Source organism: Mobula hypostoma, chromosome 11 (assembly GCF_963921235.1).
Source record: "Mobula hypostoma chromosome 11, sMobHyp1.1, whole genome shotgun sequence".
Taxonomy (NCBI): domain Eukaryota; kingdom Metazoa; phylum Chordata; class Chondrichthyes; order Myliobatiformes; family Myliobatidae; genus Mobula; species Mobula hypostoma.
In genome coordinates, this window is record NC_086107.1 from 37,879,649 (window position 1) to 37,904,978 (window position 25,330).

The window sequence follows — 25,330 nt, forward strand, 5'->3', positions numbered from 1 at the left end:
ACCTTTTGGTGATTCACGCTGTGTATTTGTGGTTTGAACATAGCTTTGAATGGTCAGCGCTGCCTGTCCTTTGGGGACCATTGCTTGATCATGTGGGGTTTGCCTGAGGGTTTGTTGCTTTGTTTTATTGAAGTACTAAATATTCTGGTTGTTGACATTTGAATTGAAGACTGTTTGTTCACTCTGTTTTAAGCGCTGCGGATAAGTGGACAGTTTGTTGACTACTTTTATTGAATCAAATACTGCCAATGATGCAGGCAAACAAAGAGTTAGTTGCAAGTTGCGCTACAAGGGAAAATACCATGAGTGTATTGAAGCATGGAATTTGTGCCAACGACCCTGCAGTTGGGGGCTTGCAAAAAAGAAATTAAAGCTGAAACAAAAGCTAAGTCTTCAAAAGGAGTATGAAATAAACCTCACAAAATTAAAGGTTTAATACCATTAATGAATGATCTTATGAAAATTAAATACCTTACAAGTGCTATCTCATCTTGAGGACTTGACTAATCTCTGTGAAGCTGTTGCTAAGCAACATCACATGCTAATCTCATCACTTCCCAAGGCTGAACTAAAAAAAAGAACAATTTTTTTTCAAATATTGATTACTAATCCAATACATTCATAGAGGATATGAAACAATGGTTGACCCAAACATGTTATATTGAATGGTCATGTAGCTGCAACAAGTGAATATGTGTCTCACCTTCCATCAGACAATGTTTCTCAAATTTCAGGGCATATTTTGACTGTGAATAGAATAGGTGACCCACAGGATGGTGTGAAACTGAATGACGGTGTGTCTAATGTCAGTAAAAAAAATCTCCTGTCTCTACCATCTTCTCTGCATTCATTAAAACAGAGACTGATTTTGCTGCCTTAATGGCATATCAACAATTATTGAAGGACAAATGTGTGCTGGAAGAGCAAGAGGAAGAGCCTCGAGAAAGGAAGGAACAGTTTAAGTTGGGGGAAGAAATACCTGCACATATGGCTGGAGTTATTGTGCTTAGGGCTTCAAGTGTAGCGAGTGCTAAAAGTGCCCTGGCAGGACAGTCCTATGGTATGAATTCTTATATTGACAAGCACAAAGAAAAACTGAAGCACTCCATATCAAAGTTGATTAATTTGTTTCTCAAGTGTTTGGGATGCGTGAACAAAACGCCCAAGAGGTAGTTCAGGGTGTTTACTCTCAGCCTGCATTATTGAGGCACTTTGAACCTATGTCATATCCTACAATTCAACGTGCTCATGGAAACACTAACTTACAGCATGGAAACACTCTTGTTTTAGATGATAGAGGTCAAAATAGTACTATTGATATTATGAGGAAGCAAAATGAAATAACAGCCTTATTGGTACAAAAGCAATGCGTTTTATCTTTGCCTAAAAGAGAGATTCAAATCTTCGATGGAGATCCATAGCATTATCATGTATTCATGAAAGGTTTTTGAAAACAGTGTTGAAGGCAAGACTGACAGCTGTAGTGACTGCTTCTTATTTCCTTGAACAGTACACTAGAGGTCGTCCTAGAGAATTTGTCAGAAGTTACCAACATGTTGACCCTAAAAAAGGATACCTAAAGCTAAGGCTTTGCTACAGGAACACTTTGGTAATGAACAGAAAATTGTATCTGCCTACATGCAAAAAGCTCTTTCTTCGGTACCTATCAAATCTGAAGACATGAAAGCTCTTCATGCTTACAGTCTGTTGTAATACCATGGAAGAACTGCAGCAGAGCACTTGCGTGAACTGGATGTGCCTGCTAATATGTAGATTGTCGTAAAGAAATTGCCCTATATGCGTAAGGATAAATGAAGAACAGTGGTCTGTAAACTGCAAGAAAGGCACAACCATAAGATTACTTCCACTGGTGTTGTTAATTTTATAGAAAGGCAAGTAAAGATTGTTACATGCCCAGTGTTTGGGAATATACAAGATGTTACATCACTGGCAATAAGGAAAGATGTAAACAAAATTAAGTGACAATTTTGTCCTGAGGCAAATGGAAGCAGCTGTGCCACTGCTGTGGCCGCTGTGAGAAGTACAGCTAAATCTGAACCTGGAACTACTAATGGAAGGGAAATGGTCTTGTAATCCTCAGGTTCTGTCAGCTGTGTGTCTGGGGAAGACAATCTCTAGCCCTGCCAAATGGATGAGATTGAGATGCGAGTCCACCCCTAAACCCTTCCTGCTTGTGTGGATGCTGCGTGATTTGTTACCCTGTTACAAATCAGTACCATGTGATAACAGATAGTGCACTGCATACAACTAAATGCTTTAGCTTTATTATTCTTAATTTGACTTAAGGGTTAGTGAAGAAAAAGCGAAAAAAGAAGAGCCCATTTTAATGAAATAGTCTAATGTGCATATGTTACATTGGAGCTCATGGAGCCCTTCGTCAATCCTCCTTCGATCTCCCTGGCTTTCATCAGATCATGGCATCTTCTCGCTTCATCTCCCGCCGAACAAAAGACCCAGATCACTGTGGTGTCAGGCACACGGCACAACACAGCCTCCCATCATTGGATGGCTCGCATTCCAAAACACCCATTTTCTCTAACCATAACCCAAACATTACTTCTACAGAAAGACCATTACGTTAGCAGTGAAACCTTTCCCAGGGTGTTGCAGTCTTGTCAGCCAAAAAGGTTTTTCTGTTCTGCAAGGGTGATCATCGATTGGATTCATGCCCTCTGCTGGAGAAAAGGGCTTATGGTGAGAAGATTGCCTTCCTAAAAGAATATGGTGTCTGCTCTGGCTGTTTGTGTACATGATACATTAGCAAGGTTTGCAGGAAGCATCTTTTGTGCAAGGCATTCAGTGGCAAGCATCCCAGCACACTTCATATTTACTCTAACAAAAAGAGCACAGATTCAAAACAAGCTGTGAAAGAATCAGACACAGCAATGAGTAGTGACCTGGTATCTAATGGCCTTACAGGGGCTAATGATCATGATTGTAATCTTTCTATTGTTCCAATACAAGTGAAGTCTAAGAAGGGCAACAATACACTGGTTACTTATGCCTTCCTAGATCAAGTGTTCTGTATAATGGGCCTCATGAACAAGCTCAGAGGGAAAAGGACGTGTATTCTCTTACACACCATGGGTTAAGAGAAGATCATGAGTAGCTATATTGTTTCAGGATTGGAAGTGGCTGGCTCAGATAGTGAAAACTATTGTGAACTACCTAACAAATATACACAGAAAAATGTGCCTGTCCACAAATGGAACATACCACAACAGAGGGATTTCCAGGGATGGTCTCACCTGAGACACGTCCATTTGCCAGAGATTGCTTCAGAAATTGAGCTTTTGATAGAGACAAGTATGCCTAAGGCATTGGAGCTCTTGCAAATGGTGGATCTTATGCAATTAGAACAATATTGGGTTGGACTATGAATAGACCACTGAAGGGGGACTATGGTGATGGGTGAGACTGTGTACAGCCAGAGCTGACAGTTAACAGGATCTCAGTTTTGAACTTGGATGAGCTTTGACAGCAGCAGTTCAAGGCAGACTTCTCTGAATGCAGTCAAGATGAACAACCTGGTTTGTCAAGAGAAAACCACGTTTATGGAGCTGGTTACAAATTCCACAAAACTGATAGATGGCCACAACAAGATTAGTTTACTCTTGAGAAAGACGGAGGTCAACATGCCAAATAATAGAAAGATTGCTGAACAGCATGCTCTAAATCTAAGGAAGAGGTTTAAGAAGGATTTGTCATTTCACACTGACTACACAGCTTTCATGAAGTATGTCAGCTCCAAAGATTATGCCAAAAGAGTGTCAGCAGAGGATCTGAAACACGGTGATGGGAAAGTGGTATATTCCACGCCATGGTGTTTATCACCCCAGAAAAAGGGATCTTTATGTTGTGATTGCTTGTGGTGCAATTTTTCAGAGAAAACCACTTAATGCTCAGCTTTTACAGGGGCCAGATCTACTTAGCTCACTGTTTGGAGTCATAACCAGATTCAGAAAAGAACCAGTGGTGATCATAGAAGATATTGAATCAATGTTTCATCAGGTTAAGGTACCAGTAGAAGATGCAGATCTGCTGAGGTTACTCTGGTGGCCTGATGGTGACCTCGGCCAAGATATGGTGTGCCAAATTCACAACAGAACACAATGAAGAACAGTTCAGCTATGAGACTGGACAAGGTTTTGCATTGTTTCTATGTTGATGACTGCCTTATGTCAATGCCCTGTGAGGAAGAAGTGGTGTCTCTGTATCATGACCTTGTTTCCATTTGTGCTAAAGGTGGCTTTCGACTTACAAAGTGGATAAGCAACAGACATAGCGAGCTAGCTGATATCAGAAGAGCAAAGAGCAAAAGACATGAAAGATTTGGATTTGGATCAAGATATACCTTCAGTGGAAAGAGTACTGGATGTGTAATAGTGCATTCAGTCTGCTACTTTCAAGTTTAAGGTCATGATCGAAGATAGACCACTCACCAGAAAGGGGATCTTCTCCATGGTTAGTTCCATCTATGATACTTTAGGAATCCTAAGTCCAATAGTGCTGTCTGCTAAGAAGATCCTACAAGATCCACTGTATGTAAGAAGGTTGTTAAATGTTTGAAACCCTTGGATTTAGGAGAAGTTACTGCTGCACAGTTACACCACTTTACAGATGCACGCAAAGGCGGCTATGAAGCAGTGACCTACCTAATGTTGCACAACACATCCTGTCAGATGTAGCAGTTTTATCATGGGAAAATCTAGGGTAGCCCTGTTGAAGTCATTTTCCATCGCTCATATGGAACTCACTGCTGCTACAATGGCAAGCCATATGGACACATTGTGGAAGAAAGGGTTGCACATGCAGCTTCATGATTCAGTGTTTTGGACTGATACTGATAGGACTTCTGTGCTGAAGTATTTCAAGAATGAAACTTCCCAGGTTCCAAATCTTCATTGTAAGCAGAGTTTCAGAAACTCTTAAGGTCTCGCAAGCCTCTCAATAGAGGTATCAAAACACTTCAAGCTACCTGGCAGATGTGATCTCTAGAGTGTTGAAGGTGAAAGCATTTCTGAGGAATGAGGCATGGGTGTCAAGTCCTCAGTACCTTCTTCAGCATGAAATTCCAGAATTTCCAGCTTGTGTGTTCCGGAAGTCAAGAAGAGTGTTACAATGAATGCCATGCTGGTTGAAGAGGAGGTGGACGCGGTAACACTTATAATTCATCGCATCTTGTCTTGGGCCCATTTGAGGAAGATAGTGACCTGGATTTTTAGATTTAAGAACCTGCTCTTGTTTCTTAGTCAGAAGAGAAGGCAATTGAACTTGGGTCTTACTCAGTCTGACTTGGATGAAGAACAGTAAGGGTATTCTTTGGAGAGAGGGGGAGATTGAGAAGACTAAAGGTCAGATCTGTTGAGATTGTCTCTCAGGGGAGGAATCAAAAAGGCTGAAATGGAGATCATTGGGTTTTGCCAAAGAAAGACATTTCCAAATGATTTCTCAAGTTTGTAAAGGGGAGAAAGTATGAAAAGGAACAGCCATATTTCAAGCTCATCTCAGTACTTGAAGATGGTGTCTTGAGAGTGATGGTGAACAGCTTAGTAGGGCAGCCATGCCTGAAGAGTCTGAACATCCTGCTGTACTGTCAAAGGATCTTCATATCTCAGACTTCATTCTGATTCGTGTACATCAAGAGTTGGGACAAGGTGGCCGTAACCACATGTTATCCATTTTGTACCAAGACAACTGGATTCCCAGTACTAGTACAGCTATAAGAAGAATTCTGTATAAGGGTGTTGTTTTCAATAGTTGCACGCAGCTCCAGTATGCTAGCATATGGCGGATCTGCCTCTTGGACAGAGTCTCTCTATATGAACCTCTGTTTACACATGTAGGAGTGGACTACCTTTTACCTTTTGAGGTGAAGTACTGAAGGAACACAGTGAAGAAGTATGGGGTCATACTTACATGTCTAGCTACTTGAACTGTTCACATTGAAGTAGCATCTTCTTGAGACATGGGTTCCATTTGTTAATGCACTTAGACACTTTATAGCAAGATGAGGACAGGTTCGTGAACAGTGCTCTCATAATGCAACATATTTATTGGAGCTAAGCACGAATTGCGGGAAGCCACTGAGAAGTGGAATCATTCTTGGATCAGTGATGTCCTTCTTCAAAAAGGAATTAAATGGATTTTAATCCCCCAGCTGGTTTACAAAGGCCGGAGAAGATGGCGGCGCAACGCAGCTCGCAGTGGCCACTCCAGTGGTGATATCTGTTATCTGTCAAGTAGAGTCAATCTTGATTTGATGGAAACAGATGTGAGAGCACGGAGGAACATCTGGTGAAACTTCTGAAATGCCTGCTTCGCTGCTGCTGGCTACTGTGTGATCCAGAATCTCTGGAAGGGAAGGCCCCGAGTCCTCGGCTTTGCTTGTTGCTCGGCGGACGGGGCAGGGTCGAAGAGTTTGGCAGAGGATGGTGCTCGGTGCTCGGTGTCGGAGGGCTGGTTCGAGGCTCGAAGTTTTCAGACCGACTCAGAGTCCTCTGCGCTCAGATGCTTCCAATAGTGCGGCATCGGCAAGTTTGCGGCGCTTGGAGGTTCATGGCAGAGAGGGTTTCTCCCTTCTACGGTCTGCGTGAGATGATGGGGCTATCGGGTCTTGAGACTTTTTTTTACCGTGCCCATGGTCTGCTCTTTATCAAATTACGGTATTGCTTTGCACTGTTGTAACTATATGTTATAATTATGTGGTTTTGTCAGTTTTAGTCTTGGTTTGTCCTGTGTTTCTGTGATATCACTCTGGAGGAACATTTTATCATTTTTAATGCATGCATTTCTAAATGACAATAAACGAGGACTGAGTGTCCTCATAATCTAATCATAGAGGAACATGGGAGAGATTGATCAGGTCTGTACAAAAGGTTCTCAGCTCCACCATGAAGGTGAAGTAGAGGCTATTATCAATAGTCATCCAATTACTAAAGCATCCTCTGATCCCAATGATTTGGAATCACTGACACCCAGCCATCTGTTGCTTCTGAAGACCTCGCCATCCTTACCACCAGGAAAATTCCAGAAGGAAGACATTTATGCTCATTGTAGATGAAAGCAGGTCCAATACATATCAAACTTGTTTTGGAAATGGTGAGTCAAGTAGTATTTACCACAGTTACAGGAACATAAGGTATGGTCAGGTATAAAACACAATTTCCTCCCAAGATACATTGTGCTTATAGTTGACAATACAGTGCCTCGGAACTTATTCATAGTGGGAATAGTCATTCAGGTCTTTCCAGACAGAAGAACATTTGTGGGGCAGGTGTGCATCAAGACCAAAACCAGCTGTCTGGACGGGTCTACAACCAAGATCTGTCTTCTACTCGAGACAGGGGTTTAAGGACCTGCTTAGCCCCCTAATCAGGGTTACATGAAGCCATGGGTAGAAAAATTTGCCAAGAGCAATCATGGTCATGGTTAAGACCACAATTGCGCACGTCAGTACGACACATTTCACTGGTATTTCTCAAATATAAAATCACAATTGTTGACTTGTAGCATGTATTAATGAGTGTGTTTTCGAATCAGAGCACCTTGTGAAGATGTCATTGGAAGACCTCCGAGAATTTCTTCAAGAAATTATGTCCAAAAACTTTCATTATGAAGATGATTTTGTTATTGATCAACTGGAAAAGTCAATAAATGAGCTTAGAAAACTGAAGCTTGAACTTCCTCCACCAGGTATGTAGCAAATCCAAACAGACAACTTTTAACAACTCTTGTTGAATGTTATTGAATGCAGAAATATATTTTTCAATAACTATTATATTTTAATTTCCATTATTTTAAATAACTTCACTATTCTGCTCCTTCCTACCTGTTATGAGCTTTTTGTCACCACCCATCTTCCCTTGTCTTCACTCTGCCATACCCAGCTTGTAAGCCGCAGAGGAATGTTCATATTGTAAAGGTATGAACTTTTGGCCAGTAGTGAATTTCCAACATTGGTTTATTCTCTGAAATAGAAGAAAAAGTCTTCAATTATCATCATGTCTGTGAATTGCCAAAGTAAAGGTATTAATATAAGTAGTGGTTGCTTTGATATTGACATGTTTTATAATTTGTGTGTTGAGTTTTGGGGAATAGTACTCTGTAATTTAGTCCATGTAACCACGATTTCTACATAGCACTTCAGCAAATATAGATTTTTGTTTGGTACAAACCAGTACCAACCATAATTTCTAAAGACAAATCCTGGACTGTTTAATGTCTTTTTCTCAGTTAGTAGATAAATATGATTTACCTAATGTACACTTTTTTAGATATTTACAAATTAGGAATTTTTTACGTGGTTTGTTGCCAAATTACCCTTCTGCTTATCCACCTAATATGACAGACACTCTCTTTCAGTTTAAACCATTTCAAAAAGGGTTGATAGCTATAATCTATAAACGGTTATTGAACTCACGAATGATGTCTAATGATAAAATTAAATGCGCTTGGGAATCAGAATTTCAAGAGTCATTTTCAGATCATTAATGGAGTAAAATTTTTCATTTGGTTAACAACTCATCTATTTGTGCCCATCATTCCTTGGTACAGTTCAAGGTAGTGCATCGGGCCCATATGTCAAAGGATAAACTAGTGCGTATTTTCTCCAATATCAATTCTACTTGTGACAGATGTAATACTGAGCTGGCCACTTTAACTCATATGTATTGGTCTTGTATAAAGCTAGATAAATTTTGGAGAGATGTTTTTAAAATACTATCAAAAGTTTTGGATCTGGATCTACAACCTAATTTACTTACGGCAATTTTTGAGATTATCCCATTGGAAGCAGGAAATATTTCTGTTTCCGCTCAACGTATGATAGCCTTTTCGACGTTACTGGCTAGGAGAGCCATTTCATTGAAGTGGAAGGATTCTAATCCACCTACGGTCTTTTATTGGCTCTCTTCCATTATATCCTGTTTAAGTTTAAAGAAAATAAGAAGTCGGACATTTGATACATCCTTTAAATTTGAGCAAATCTGGTGATCTTTTATCCAATATTTTCATTTAATTTGATTTATTACTCTTTCAATTTTTTTTTCTGAAGTTTTAGATTTGATCAGAAAGTCTTCCTTTTTTTTGTTCGTATCCTCAAAATGGACTGACCAGTCCCTTTCTTTTTGGTGTTTTTTTTTGGTTTTTTTCCTATAGTGTAGTGGGGTTTTTTTCTCTTTTCATTTCAAACCCAATTTTTTTTCTTTTCTCTTCATAAACTGATAAGAGGAGAACTGCTATTTTCATTTTTTTATTATATATTTTATACTAGTTTAACAATATCTATGCAACACACATCAAAGTTGCTGGTGAATGCGGCAGGCCAGGCAGCATCTCTGGGAAGAGGTGCAGTCGACGTTTCAGGCCGAGACCCTTCGTCAGGACTAACTGAAGGAAGAGTGAGTAAGAGATTTGAAAGTTGGAGGGGGAGGGGGAGATCCAAAATGATAGAAGAAGACAGGAGGGGGAGGGTCATCCCTCCCCCTCCTGTCTTCTTCTATCATTTTGGATCTCCCCCTCCCCCTCCAACTTTCAAATCTCTTACTCACTCTTCCTTCAGTTAGTCCTGACGAATGGTCTCGGCCTGAAACGTCGACTGTATCTCTTCCTAGAGATGCTGCCTGGCCTGCTGCATTCACCAGCAACTTTGATGTGTGTTGCTTGAATTTCCAGCATCTGCAGAATTCCTGTTGTTTGCATAACAATATCTATGATTTTGATTTTGACAAATCCCTATTTGTACAGAGTCGCCAGCTCTGATTGGACATTATTCATGACATTTAATCGCATGATCTTGATTTTCAAATGCCATCTCACTTCTCAGTTGGAAGTTTTTTTCTCTTCCACCTTCTATTTACGCTGACAAAATTATCGCTTCATAAAATAAAATTACCTGATTATTTTTCTCCAGGATAATTAAGTTTTATTTTGTGAAAAACAATTAATACTAATGGGTTGAAAATATCAGGTGGTAACAGTTTTTATATTTCTGTTTGTCAAATAGCAGAAGTCACTTTAGACTTTTGATCCATTTCCTGTTAGTTCACCATCTGATTTTTAGGTTTTATGTGCCACCTTGTGTCCATTTGAAGTATTGCATTTCAAATGTAACCAGGAATGTAAACAAAATGCTGGTGGAATGCAGCCGGCCAGGCAGCATCAATAGGAAGTACAGTCGACGTTTTTGGGTCTCCCCATCTCCCCCCCCCCACTTTCAAATCTCTTACTATCTCTTTTTTCCGTTAGTCCTGACGAGGGATCTCGACCCGAAACGTCGACTGTACTTCTTCCTATAGACGTTGCCTGGCCTGTTGCGTTCCACCAGCATTTTGTGTGTGTTGCTTGAATTTCCAGCATCTGCAGATAGTCTCGTGTTTGCGTTTTTAAATTCACTACTGTGAAGCCTCTTCCAGGGATGCCTACACTGAAGAAGTTTAAATCTTCTCTTCGACAGGAGTTTAGTGAAACCCTCTGTCACTGCTCCCCATCTGTAATTTCTTCCGCCCTTCAACTTTTCACATTTTGAGTCTCCCCCTCCCCCTCCCACTTTCAAATCTCTTACTATCTATTTTTTCCATTAGTCCTGACGAAGGGTCTCGACCCAAAACATCAACTGTACTTCTTCCTATAGATGTTGCCTGGCCTGCTGCATTCCACCAGCATTTTATGTGTGTTGCTTGAATTTCCAGCATCTGCAGATTGTCTCATGTTTGCACCAGTAACGTAAAGTTGAGACCATGTAATTGAAGCATATTTGTTAATCTGCATTGTGTGGTTACACAGCATGACAATGGCAATTTGAGTAATAGACAAGATGCTAGGACTAAAGCCAAGGCAGTTGTGGAGAGAACCCCAAATCATTATAGATTCAATCAGTGTCTTGGAGAAGGATGTTGGTTCACAGTGAATGGGTAAGGCTCAGGGGAAAGAAGGAAAATTAGATTGGAGCCTGGATGGAGCTGAGTCAGGACATTCAGACATTTAGAGTTTAGATCTTAGGGTGATCAGAAATTTGCTGGTCTGGACTATCAGGTCCTGAGAAAATAGAAAAATAGCACCAGGGCTGAATGAGAAGTTGGGAGAGGGGCATTCAGGAAGTCAGGAGATGACATTGGTGACAGGTTCAGCTGATATTGTGTGTGTGTGTGTGTGTGTGTGCGCGCGCGCGCGCACGCGCGCACCAAATCATATTTCCAGTATAAGGTGAAATAAGTAGTGATTTTTCATCAGATTGGTATGGCAGATAATTTAAATCACAGAAGCAAGCCATTCAGTCCAGTTGAACCTTATTTCATTTGCTACACCCCCACCCCATCCCCCTCCTTTATAGCTCCTTTCTTGCTAACTTCTCTCTTCTGTGCCATTGGGTTAAACTATTCAAGTAGTAGCAAATTCCACATTTAAGTCTCACACTGATCATTCTGGTCATTTGATTATGCACTCAAAAACACATTCGTTATTTTGTAAAGTGTCCTACTTAGTTACAAGCAAACTGCAACATATTTAGGAGCTTTAAACATTGATAAAGATCATCAGAGCTGACTGAGTGGAGAACACAGTTTTGGGAATATTGGGTAGAAAAGGGGTACTAACATTGGTTTACATATTCTGCTAGTAGATTTGGAGGATTTTGGGGAGATGCCGTGGAAATTCTCTGGTGCTTTGAGATGCCTAGATAATGACTCAAAAAAGTACAGGTGAGCAGTGATGACTAATCTCTGGTACACCATCAGTTTTGTGCTAGTTTTTGAGGTGGTGCTCTTCATACCTTTCCTTAAATGGCCAAAGGATTACAACTATCTGGTATACCATAAACTTTGTGCTGGGATTTGACCTGTTGGCCTGTTGATCCTCATTGCAGTAATTATTTTCCCCAGGCCCTCTGCACAAACATCTGTTGAAGATTCACAGCATTTAATGATAGTTTTTCAAGTAATCTCTACATTGATTTACATTGATTAACTCTGGCTTCAAAGACTGGAAGAATCAGGATAATTGATAATTAATTAGAAAGATAGATATGTGCAGTACAAATTGCTTTGATCTTTTTGAATGAAATTGGCTGTTGTCCGTTGAGCTTCTTCAGTAAATTATATTAGAAAAAATGCATTGGTCCACAAATTGGATCTGAGGTACAAATTCTTTTAAAATTACTTCAAGAACATTTTTGATTTTAATAGACCGAAGAAGTTAGCAGGAACATTGGCTTCAGCTTGCCTTAACACAAAATGAGGTTTGCTGCTCCATGTTCCTTGATACCATACACCAGACCAGCAAAACAACAGAACAAACATTCCATTGGCATCAGGGGTAACTGCACTATTTTTCAATAGCATAATGTATGGAGGTGGTTAAACACTTGAAAATAGTATTTCTAAAATTTCTACACATACAGCAATTGAAAACGTACTATGATGATTTAACTCTTGTGTGTGCCAATTACTAGAAATCAAACAATTTCTGTACTTCCTTATAATTTTCTCATTAATTTTTGTTATTGATTTTGGCACGTTCCTCAAAACTGTGTTCTCCAATTTAAGATAAAGAGAAGCTATTCCTGAGGAGTTAGTTTATCGTGGAAGTGCCATCCCAACCCAAGGAGCAGAATTTACTTTCGATTTCAATTTGACTTTCCATTCCCATTCTGACACGTCTGTCTTCAGCCTTCTTTACTGACTTGATGAAACAAACTCAGGTTGGAAGAATAACATCTCATATAATTTCTCAACTTCTCAATTTCTGCTTCACATTCCCATTCGGATATGTCCATACATGGCCTCCTGTACTGCCATGATGAGGCTAAACTCAGGTTGGAGGAGCAACACCTCATATACCGTCTAGGTAGTCTCCAGCCCCTTGGTATGAACATAGAATTCTCCAACTTCCGGTAATTTCCTCCCCCTCCCTTCCCCTATTCCTATTTCACTCTGCCCCTCTCCCAGCTGCCTATCACCTCCCTCATGGTTCCGCCTCCTTCTACTACCCATTGTGTTTTCCTCTATTCCTTCTTCACCTTTCCTGCCTATCACCTCCCTGCTTCCCCTCCCTCACCCTTTTATCTTTCCCCTTACTGGTTTTTCACCTGGAACCTACCAGCCTTCTCCTTCCCACCCTCCCCCCTCCTTCTTTATAGGGCCTCTGCCCCTTCCCTCTTCAGTCCTGATGAAGGGTTCCAGCCTGAAACGTTGACTGATCATTTCCACAGATGCTGCCCGACCTGCTGAGTTCCTCCAGCGTGTTGTGAATGTTGCTTTGACCCCAGCATCTGCAGAGTATTTTGTGTTAACCTCATATTCCATCTGCATAGCCTCCAACCTGTTGATATGAACATCAATTTCTCTAATTTCTGGTAATTTCTCCCCCCTCCCTCCTCCCTCCTTCTCTTTTTCCATTCCCCTTTCTGGTTACCTTCTCACCATTCTCTCCTCCTCACTTGCCCATCACTTCCTCTGGTTCCCCTTTTCCTTCCATTTCTCCCAACCCCGTCACGCACCCACCTGGTATCCTGGTAACACCTATCACTTGTCAACTTTTGCTCTTCCTTACTCCCACCTTCTTATTCTGGCATCAGCAGCCTTACTTTCCAGTCCTGATGAAGGATCTATTCCTCTCCATAGATGCTGCCTACTTGCTGATTGCCTCCAGCAATTTGTGCATGTTGCTTCAGATTTCTAACATCTATAAAATTTCTTGTGTTTTCGATCAGAATTTACTTCCCTTGGGTCTCCAATACGGATAGTTTGTGGGTCATGCCGATAGTCCTTAATAAAAATGGCAGGATTACACAGCTTCTGTGGTGGTTAGATTTTGTAATCTTCGCAAACTACTCAGCCTTATTGGCAAGTAAACAAAATTCCTGGGGCAATACATAGGACAATATTTTGAATAAGATTTTAAAGAGGACACAAAAAATCATATAGTGATGCTATAAGTGGAATATTAAATCACCCACGATGTAAATTTGCAGGGTAAGGTGTGAGGGTAGTGGATTGACCTATCAAAAGTATGATATTTGCCAGTTTTGAAGCTGAATGCATCTGATTCCATACCAAACCTATCATGTATGAAAACCTATTCTGGAATGATTGGTTCCATAACCCTAATACTCTCACAGCACTTAAAATGAACACCTTCTGGTAGCTAGAAGGACTTGGGCAGCTGAAATATAATATACCCTGTCCCAATCTCTCATGAGGAATTTAGTATAAGGAGAATGAGAAGACATAATGGATTCAGAAGTCAAACATCCAAATCAATTATCTCTAATAAAGAATGAAAGTAATTTGGATGTGTTTTGCTTCTAACTCCATTATGTCTCCTCACTCTGCTTTTTCCAGTTGTATTCTGCTGCTCATTACCAAGACCTTTAGTACTCTTAGTTCAACCTAGTTGTCTGTGTAATATTTCCCCCACCATCCTAATACTTGCCATTTGATAGAGACCAACATTCCTTTTACCGTAATGCTTCTCCCTCTAACCAGGTGGCCAGTTGAATAAAATTGAATAAAAATCAATAAAGTAGCAATGTTATTAAATCTGACCTGAAATTTCACATTATTTTCTCTCAAAATGACATCACATCTCATTTCCCATGGGTAAAGCTGGCAGCATTTTGACTGCATTAATTGCAAATCATCCAAATTATCCAAGTACAATTTACCTAACTATGAATAAAAGGAGAGAATATAATGGACAAAAGTAGAAAGTGCTGGAAGCACTCAATAGGTCATCTGTGGACACATTAGTTTCAGATTGAAAACACTTTGTCAGAAAAAGTGGAAAAAGAATTGCATTGCAGACATGGGAGAGGGATGGATAAAGCAAACAAGATAAATCTGGTAGGGGAAGGCCAGAGTTGCTGTACGGATAAGTGGTAAAAAATCGCATGGTTAGTGAAGCAACCAGGAAAAAAAGTGAGGATAGTTAGAGAGTGAGAATACAAAGGAACACACAGAGGTATAAGATGCAAGGCTATAGGTCATGCCCAGGAGGTTGGGCTATGAGAAGAGTTGAACCAACTGATGGATGACTTATAGTAGAAATGGGCAGTTCTGAGACAGATTTGGAAGGCAAATTACCTAAAGTTATAGACTTTGTTTCTGAGCTATAATATGTCCAAATGGAAAATTGCCATTCTGCAAGCTTAAATTGGACATCATTATTACAGCGTAGGAGACCACAGGAATAATACTGAGTTGGTATGGCATGCAGAATTAAAGTAGCAAGCAACCGGGTGTTCCAAGTCACTCCTTTAGATTGAGTGTGGTTTTCAGTAGTCACCCAATCTGCATTTGATTTCTCCAGTGTAGAGGAAACCTCATGATGAGCACCAAATGCAGTACACTGGATTAGTGAATTGCTCATTTACTTGGAAGGAATTTTTAGGTCCTTTTATGGTTGGAACGAAAGTGTTAAAAGGACAGATATAGCATCTCCTGTGGTTGAATATGAAAGTGCTGTAGGGAAGTAGTTGGTACAGTGGGTACAGAAAAGCTGAACAGGGAGTTCCTTTGGAATATTGAATGGGGAGGAGATGGGAAGATGTGCATGAAGTTGTTGAAGCTGATGGAAATTGCATGGCATGCATATAGATGCAGTGGATTAGAAGATGAAGTCAATGGAATTCTATCCTTCCTCTGTTCAGGAGAGAAGAGATGAGAACTGAGATATGTTCAAGGGCTCCATCAACGATGGGAGAAGTGCAGCCACGGTTCAGGAAGAAGGAAGACATCTTAAAGGCACCTGTGTGGAAATTATTATCTTTGGAGAAAATACGATAAAGACAGAGGAGCTGAGACAATGAAGTCTTTACAGGAGGCAGGACAAGAGAAAGCATAGTCCAGTAGGCAATATGGAGTGTTTCTGGAATTTTCTGTTTTCATTTCCGATGTCAGCACCTGCTGTTTTCGTTTTAATTACCTTATCATGAGTTTCACCTCTCAATTTTACCTTGAGGAAATAAACAGTATTTGAGCTCTGCAGTTCCAAGTGGCAATTAAGCAATTTTTAAATTGGCTTGAATATTATGATAATTAAATCTGTAATTGTGCTCGACTTTCAAACTATGCATTTATTACTTAAAGTTGTTCTTATAGAACCCAAACCGAAGATACGGCCTTTGCACACTCCCTCTTGAAGAATAATGTTTTCATTAAATGAAAATTTAACGAGAGGAGAACAAATAGATGAGAGTTATGGTGACTTAATGATTTATTGTACAGATTGGTTGTCTTTACATTTGAAGGAAGGAGGCAATAAAGTTCAATTGAAGTTCAATTTTACATTCCTGCTTCATGCACTTTTTCCAAGCTTATAGGAGCACTGCTGATGCAAACTGCTCTGGCTTTATGTCATGTAAAAGATTATCCCATACAATATACTGTACAATGTGGTATGAAAGGGTGAAAACATTGTTTCTATCATAGAACTCATTTAATCCTAATTGCAGCATGAAAAATAAGCACTTAAAGACGAAAATGACGTCATAAAGAAGAGAGAGTTGCACTTTGCTATTGAGATGCTTAGCAAGCATAAAACTTTGTTATTCTGTGCATCCAGTAAAGATGACCAGTTTGCTCTTTACAGTAAATTAACTTTCTTCCTTGTTGATCATTGATTTTGGAAAGTTGTATTTACTTTTCCTAAAATATTAAAAGGGAATAGTTGACAAATTGACTTAATAAGTCCAACCAAGTTGCAAAATATCATGTTTGATTTAAGCCAGTAAATAAATAATGTAAATTTCTTCTTCTTATTTTATTCTAATTCAGGTTAATCATTTTCATTCCAATGTGCAATATTAAAACCAGGTTCAGTTTGCTAGGAAGAAAATAATGATGTTAAACACGTTTTATTGTAAAAGACGTTAAAACCATCATCATCAATCCAAGTAAAACTGAAGTCAATAACATCAAGGAGAAAACACTCCGATGGTTAGATTTGTACCTCAAATTGAGAAGTAGGACTGTCAATTTGCCATTCCCAGGTCATCACCAAAGCAGTTCCTCAGTCCCTAAAGAACCATCTTCAGATGTTTCATTAATGCCTATCCTTTCATCATAGTGAGAACTGTCAATGATTGCAGAGTTCAAATCCATTTGGGACTCCTCCATAAAAAAGAAAAGTCTGTATCTTTCTACATCAAGACCTAGCCAACATTCAGGCATGGGCTGTTAAGTTGCAACTGACATTTGCCCCATGCAGGAGCCAAGGAATAACCAACTCCAACAAGGAGTCAATCCGTCTATTCTTTAAACAGTGTGACCGTAGGTGAGTCCTAAATCATAACATCCTGCAGGGGGAGCTAGTTGATCAGGAACACAGCTGATCAGAACCTAAAACATAGAACAGTACAGCAAAGAAATTGGCCCATTGGTCCACAATGTCTGCAATGAACATGATGCCAAATTAAACTAAATCTCTTCTGTCTGTACATGATCCATATCCCTCCATTCCCCGCGTATTCAGCATCTGCCTCTATCAGCTACATACAGGACAAGTCAATAGATGAATATCCTACAGTGACTGATTTATTTTTTGACATATCAAAGCCCTCTCTGCCTTTGGAAGGCACAAGTCAGGAACTTAATGCCTGATGAGTACATCTCCAACAACAGTGAGGAATATCAACATTATCCAGAACAAAGCAACCCACTTGATTGGTACCCGATCAACCACTCTAGACCTCCACCACGGACATACTATTCTATAATTCGAAGGGTGATTGATAAGTTCGTGGCCTAAGGTAGAAGGAGTCAATTTTAGAAAACCTAGCACATTTATTTTTCAACATAGTCCCCTCCTACATTTACACACTTAGTCCAGCGGTCGTGGAGCATACAGATCTTGGACGTCCAGAAAGAGTCCACAGCAGGGGTGATTAATAAGTTCGTGGCCTAAGGTAGAAGGAGATGAGTTATACAGCTGTCATTTCATGCACATACAGTTCAATTCTTTGAATGATTATGCAGAAAGTTTGAAGATAATACCGTAACTCATCAATTAATAACTCATCAAGGGTGATTGATAAGTTTGTGGCCTAAGGTAGAAGGGGATGAGTTATACAGCTCTCGTTACATGTACATGCAGTTCAACTCTGAGTGATTATGCAGAAAGTTTGGTTAATAACTCATCAATTAATAACTCATCAGGGGTGATTGATAAGTTCGTGGCCTAAGGTAGAAGGAGATGAGTTATTAACTTCAAACTTTCTGCATAATCACTCAAAGAGTTGAACAGTATGCGCATGTAACGACAGCTGTATAACTCATCTCCTTCTACCTTAGGCCATGAACTTATCAATCACCCAACTGTGGACACTTTCTGGAGGTCCAAGATCCGTATGCTCCACGACCGCTGGACTAAGTGTGTAAATGTAGGAGGGGACTATTTAGAAAAATAAATGTGCTAAGTTTTCTAAAATTAACTCCTCCTACCTTAGGCCACGAACATATCAATCACCCCTCTTATGTGTATCTTTAAAATGCACTGCAGTTACTTGCTTAGAACACCTTCCAAAATCAAAATCTCTAGTATCACGGGAGAAAGGGTATCAGATGCAGGGGAATGCCACCTTCCTCATGTTCTCCTCCAACTTAACACTCTGTCTAAACCCTGGAGCTTGCTACCCAACTGCATTTCAAGAGCATCTTTGCCAGATGGATTGCAATAGTTCATAAAGGTGAATTATAACCACCTTTTCAATACTTTCTGTCCAGATACCATAGAATGAATTAATTAAGTTAATCAAAGAGAACATTCACACAAAAGTTAGTTTTCCAGTATGTAACTATATTATCAAAATTATGAAAATGGGGCCTGAAACCATCCAACAGTTGTAAATGGGAATAGAATTTTATTTTGTGTACCAACTAACAGTTAACTGTGGAATTAGAAGGGAAGAAAAATTGTTTTAAATAGTACTGTGGATTGAAATCATAAAAAAGAAACTTAAAGGAATTTAGTCTTCTACAGGTTATCTTAACAAAAATAAGTGACATTATAATGAATGGCTCCTGAAGAAAAGTAACCATAAAAAGTAAGAGAAATTGAAGGAAAATATTTTCAGTTCACATTACTGCGCACTCTTAAATCTTTGAATTGTCTCACATGCAAATGTAGATTTATGGTGCACCACTATACCACCAACAACAGCGCACAATGCCTTTAAAATCATTCAAGTTATTCCAAGCTGCTTTTGAAAGTAACTACTTAACCAGAAAGTCAATACAGGAGAGATCCATAATCCTGGATCACCCTTTAACAAACTTAAATGACTTCATCTTTTTTTGTGTTCTTGTATTATCAGAGATACACATCAAGTTAAATATAATTATCTGGAATTTTGAATTGCTCTTGTAGGGAATATTTTGGTAGTTCCAGTTGTTGGCTTTATTATGACTATGTTATTAGTAATATGGAACAAGAGGTTGCAGCAATTTGCTTGATCCTCCTGATTTCCTATGTGTCTGTTCTCTCCTGCTTCCTTTATATTCTTCAAAGACCTTAACCAATCTCAGCTTCCTAAATGCTATATTTGCTTCTTTTTTCGTTTTGACTAAATTTGCAACATCTCTTCAATAATTCAGTAGTTCAATAGTTACATTTACTATCAGAGGATGTATACAATACACAGCCTGAAATTCTTGGTCTTCAAAAACAGAAGAGTCACCCAAAGAATGCGTGACAGTAAAAATGTTAGAACCCCAAAGCCCCAAAATCCTCTCTCCCACGTACAAGCAGCAGCAAGCATCAACCCTTCCCCACTTACTATAACAAAAGCATCACCCAGCACACACCAAGGAAGCAATAGCCAAGTCCCTGAGAGAGAGACCATGATCAGCAGTACAACAAAAGCTAATAATTCACCTGACAATTTGACATGCCACAGGCTAGAGGTGTCGCACAGTGAGAGGGGAGACTAACAAAACAAAAAAGATCAACTCACTGATTACGATGTTAAAATCTGCTATGTCACTATTTTTTTCTGAGTTCTCTGGCTTGAGAACCAGCAGCAAACTCTCCCCCACCAAGAAAACGATTTGCCAAGTACAGAGAACGCCAACAGCCAATCCACTGTTCACCATATTCCATTTTCTTCCACAACACTTCAGCCAACGACACCGGCCAAGAATCTGCTCACTCACAGGGCCGCAAAGCCTCAGCACCCCAGAGGGGTGCTCGTCTCCCAGGTTGCGCCCTTGGGATATTGAAAAACAGCCAGTCAGTAGGAACCATCATCATAAAGAACCGCAGTTTAAATGCAGCTGCAGGTCAAGGACACTGACAGAACCCATCCACCTTGAAAAGAAAAAAAAAGAGACATTGTAGGTAGAAATTAAGCTGTTTCTGTAGATGAGCTTGAAGAAGCTGCCTTCAGGCATCATTTAATATGCCTGAACTTTGCCATCCTTGGCTTTCTTCCTGACATGAATATGCTGGTCCTGAATTCTCACCAGCTGGCCTTTAAATGACTCCCACATGTCAGATGTGGACTTACCTAATAACAGCTGCTCCCTATCTACTCTCCTTAGTGTGTATTATGTCTTGTAACAGCGTAGGAAGCCACGGTCAGAGTCAGAGAAGGATGGAGAGTTAAAGTGGCATTTCTAATTTGAGATCCTTCGTTAGAACTGGGAAAGAGTTTCATCACAAAAAGCCAGTAAGGGGACATAAAGGGCATGTGTCTATTTTAACATGTTTACAATTTCAGTCTTGTTCATCTGTTTTATTATAATATCATCAGTCATTTGTTTCCAAAGATCCTGTTGAGTTATTTGCTGTTGGTGGTTTCCCCCTTCTCTCTTCTCTTCAGCTGGAAAAGCCTCTCAAGTTTCATTTTCTCTTCAGCTGGAAAGGTAATGAGTTTGTTAAGGCTGAATTGTTCCAAAGGCAATTAGACCCCTCTGATTTCAACACAATTGCATGCGTGTCGCTATTTAGCAAGTATTAACCGATATTTTGGCTATGGAACATTAAGGAGTCGCTCTTTCCTGATCTGCACATGTGCACTTCCTAAAACAGTTCACAAGATACAAGTTAGGAGTTGCAGCTCATATTTTGTTCTTTTTATAACTTAAGAATATTGAGGCTCTGACTGCTACATTGATAGAGGTGACATAACATAAATGTGAAATTGAACCCAAGGTCTTTCTAGAGTGTTTAGCCAAGTTTGTCAATATTCTATAGATTAATCACGAAACCATAAATGTAAGAATCTACATTTGTCTTATAGCCCTTCAGAGCTTTTGCATGATGGAACAACTTGCAATACTATTTGGACATTTCTATGCCACATTCTACTTTTTGACTTTGCAAAAATAACAACATATTAAATGAATCAAACTGCTTCCAGAGCATTTTGCAATCTCATGAGTTTGTGAAATGCTTTACATAAGACAAATCTTTCTTTCTTCTATCTTTTTAGTGAACTTTATGTACTTACTTTGCAGTGATTCTTCAATATCACATCTTCAGCTTTTTCCTTTGCCATCCTCCCCCTTGCTGCACTTTTTCTTTTATACCTCCTTGTTCTCACCGGTATCCATCACAGATTTACCTTATGTAACCTGCCCACTACGAAAAGTAGATGATATAATTTAAAAATTAAAACCTGCATCATTGGTACTATTCATGTTAAGCATTCTAATTTCAGACAATGTAGAATAAAATGCAATTCCTAACTTAAACCACTGTCAAGTCAGTAATGTACCTTAGCCTTGCCATTATTAGGATTCAAGAGGAAGAACAAAGCTTTTCTCCATTGGGAAGAAAGTGCACCATAAAGGAGAGAAACCCAAGCCTGCTGTACATTATTTTCTCTTGTTCAGAAGTCTGGATTTGTTATCTGTCTGTTCGCTTTCTATGGAGGGCTAAAGGTCCATGTAATGATAAATGATGCATTGGTAATACTAAATTGAATTTCAAAGCTTGAGTAAGACAATGTGGCACAATTATGTTGTGCAGGTAGGGTCACCTACCAGGTATGAATCTCTCAGCAAACAGAGCAGATTCCAAATGGACTAAATTGAGGCTTATACAGTTGAAATCAGAAGTTTACATACACCTTAGCCAAATACATTTAAACTCAGTTTTTCACAATTCCTGACATTTATTCCAAGACATTTATTCTCTCTACTGTTATTCTGACATTTCACATTCTTAAAATAGTGATCCTAACTGACCCAAGACAAAGAATGTATACTAGGATTAAATGTCAGGAATTGTGAAAAACTGAGTTTAAATGTATTTGGCTGAGGTGTATGTAAACTTCTGACTTCAACTGTATATAGGGCAGGCTTAATGCTCAATGTTCAACTTGCAGCATTGTCATCATATACTTATATTTCCTTTCAGCCTAAAACTCCATTTCAGCTCTCTGGATCTATGCCAGGTCACAGAACAATCATATTCTCCACTAATTTTTCAGATAAAATACTCTCCCACATTCCTAACAGCCCCCTACCTACAGGATTCTCCCACTGACACAATAAGAGTAATTTACAGGTGCCAGTTAACCTATCTCAGTAGTTTACTTTCCTATTGATCACATTACCCTTTAGAGAACAGGAGAGTAATGTTTTTTTTCTGCTAGTCTACGGCATGCTGCAAGAATTATTTTGCAACTGAGGTCATAGCTCAATCAAAATTTGCAATAGAAAATTCACTTCCGTTGGAATCTTTAGAAGGCCTATTTCTGTTGCTGTTGTCATTTATTATACAGAATGAGTGCATTGTTATAAATTATATTTCTTTGTAATGCTTCGAAAGTTTAGTAAATGTCCATGAAATAACAGTGTTCCAATTGTTTTAACAAATTAACAATAATATATAAATCATGGAATGGAAATATGTCTTTGACTGCTAGCAAAGTGAAAAGAATAAAAGATTAATGGCATAACTATAAGCAGCTGTTAATTTAGCAAAGAGATATTAATTTTGATCCCATGGTACCCAAAAGAGTTTAATATTATTACTTCATTGATAATTAAAATGAATTCTAAATATGAGAACATATTGTATATTATAGTTATTTGAAACCCCAAAAAACAGTTAAAATCAAAGAATGTGGAAATGTATCAAGAATTTTTTGTTACTGTAGTCCACAAACGACCAAATTGGATGTGTGTATGTGTGTGTTATTGCAAGTCTCAGAATCTCTCAGATATTACTGCATTTGTACCTCACAATGCTGAAACAAGGTTGCTGGGGCAGTTAGGGCCTGCAGCTAAAGACTGAGAGCTGAGGTTGAGGAATAAGATGAGAATTTGAGCTCTGCAAGTAGAATGAATCCACAAACGAGTGCATGGGCTTCTGCAAGCTAAATTCAGGGTGGATGTACAGGGGAATATGTTTACAGAAGTGATTTGGATTGCACATGAATCTCCAATTCGAAGCTGGATTTTCCCCGCAAGTAAAATTAGCATGGGGAGTGGAACTGCAAGCAAAACCCATGCTGGTAGATGGGTCAGTTTCATTAAAATCATGTAAGTAGCTAGAGGGATAGACAGATGGGGCTGGAGACTGCATGAGTGTAAGAGACCTGGAGGTCATTTGTTCAACCCCATTTCTATTGCATTTTCCTTTATTCAGATAACAGGCTCTTTTGCTGATCTGTGTTTTAGTGCCAGATATTAGTCATTTTGTGAAACTTGGAACATTTTCTCCATCTGAAACCATTGTCACACTGAAAATATTTACAGTGAGAGGATTCTTAAATTTAGTCACATATCCTACCATTCTTTGACGCTTACTACCAACCATTCCATTCCTTTAAACCATTAAAGGAAAAACAAGACAACAACTTCTTATAGCAAGAATCCTGCCTGGATTTGAGTAAGGTTGGCTGCTACCATGTGCCTAGGTAACATCCAGAACAATTGACTATTTTTATTGAAGATAAATCTTCACTCCTCTTTTATTCCTTGGATTGTATACCAAGGGGAAAAAAACTTAGAGAAGTGAAAACTACTTCCCTAAATATCTTTTCTATAATATACTTCTTCTAATCGTCTATAAACTATAATTAATGGTTACATAACTAATATCTCAACAGAAACTAGTTTACTTTGTATCCCAAGTTCTTCACTGGAGAACTGAAAATTGCGGTGCAAATGGATAAAAGGTACATAAGTGAATAAAAAACAATCTTATGACCAAATGAGGGAAGATGTGTTAATCAGAGAATAGTACAATATAAAGATGCTGCTTCAGAGTGTTCGGTGAAAAACTACAACTTGGGGCATATTCTAAACCCTATCTGCCTCAGCAATGTCTGATTTTGTGAATTCTACTTTATTTGCTGAATTTTTTTCTTTTATTTATAATCCTGTTTAGTAGTTAATCACATAACACTTAAAGAGTCAATAGGTCAATCAACCCATTCCTGATTTTTAGAATTGAATGTCTGATCCTTTCACTTCTAATCTTGGTAATCAATTGAGGCAGAAGTTTACAAAGGACATTACATCCTTTCCAAAGGATGTTTTGAGAAAATCATTTGTACTTTCAGAGATTAAGTACACGGAATATAATACTGATTTCTGTTCGGTGGAAATCGTATCTCATTTCAGCTAATCTTGCTATACTTAAATATACAGAGTGTCATCTGCAGCATTATATTTTTAGAGTACAAATACTGGATTGGTCCGGATAGGCATATATTTAGGAAATCAATCAAGTGACTATTGAGCTGTTTAGAATTTATAATTGGACTCATGGATTACTCTATCGTTTGAACAAATGCAACTCAAACAATACTCTGCAATCTTGATGCTAATCTGATGTCACTTACTCTTCAGACCTGCAAAGCTATTGTCATCCCTTTATCATTGCTGAATTTAGTATAGTGGATTCTGGTTAATTGGGATACATCAGGGCCGGTACCTTTTAGCTCAATTATGTAGCTGCCCCAATTAGCCAGAATTTCATGGAAATAGTCAAAAAGGTATAAAATAGACAAACTAAGCAAGAACTTATATATTTAAATGATATACATAATAAATTCAAACACACCAATGCTACTATAGTGCTATAAAACTATGTATTAGTTCCTTCTAGTTATTGATGGAATAATTCATCCAATATACACTGTTGTGTTCTTTTGATGGACTGTAAACGAACAAAATCAGCGTAGACACTTTGCGCAGATAATGGATAATCTTCATTTTCATTGTAACATTCAAGATAATTGATGATAGCTTCAAATTCTTTGTAGTATCTAACTTGTTGAAGTAGTGAAATAGTTTCATTTTTACTCCCAGCTATTTCTGCAAAATGACATCATACTTAAAATTACAAGAATTCATTC

At 38.9% G+C, this 25,330-nt stretch overlaps 1 protein-coding gene across 1 annotated transcript in view; it reads left to right on the forward strand.

The window, feature by feature from the left end:
• LOC134354261 (USP6 N-terminal-like protein) overlaps window positions 1-25,330 on the forward strand; it is a 181,742-nt gene that overhangs the window by 151,327 nt on the left and 5,085 nt on the right. The window contains exon 13 of the mRNA XM_063063165.1: window positions 7,564-7,716. Within this exon, the coding sequence (XP_062919235.1) occupies window positions 7,564-7,716 (153 nt within the window). The remainder of the gene's footprint in view (window positions 1-7,563; window positions 7,717-25,330) is intronic.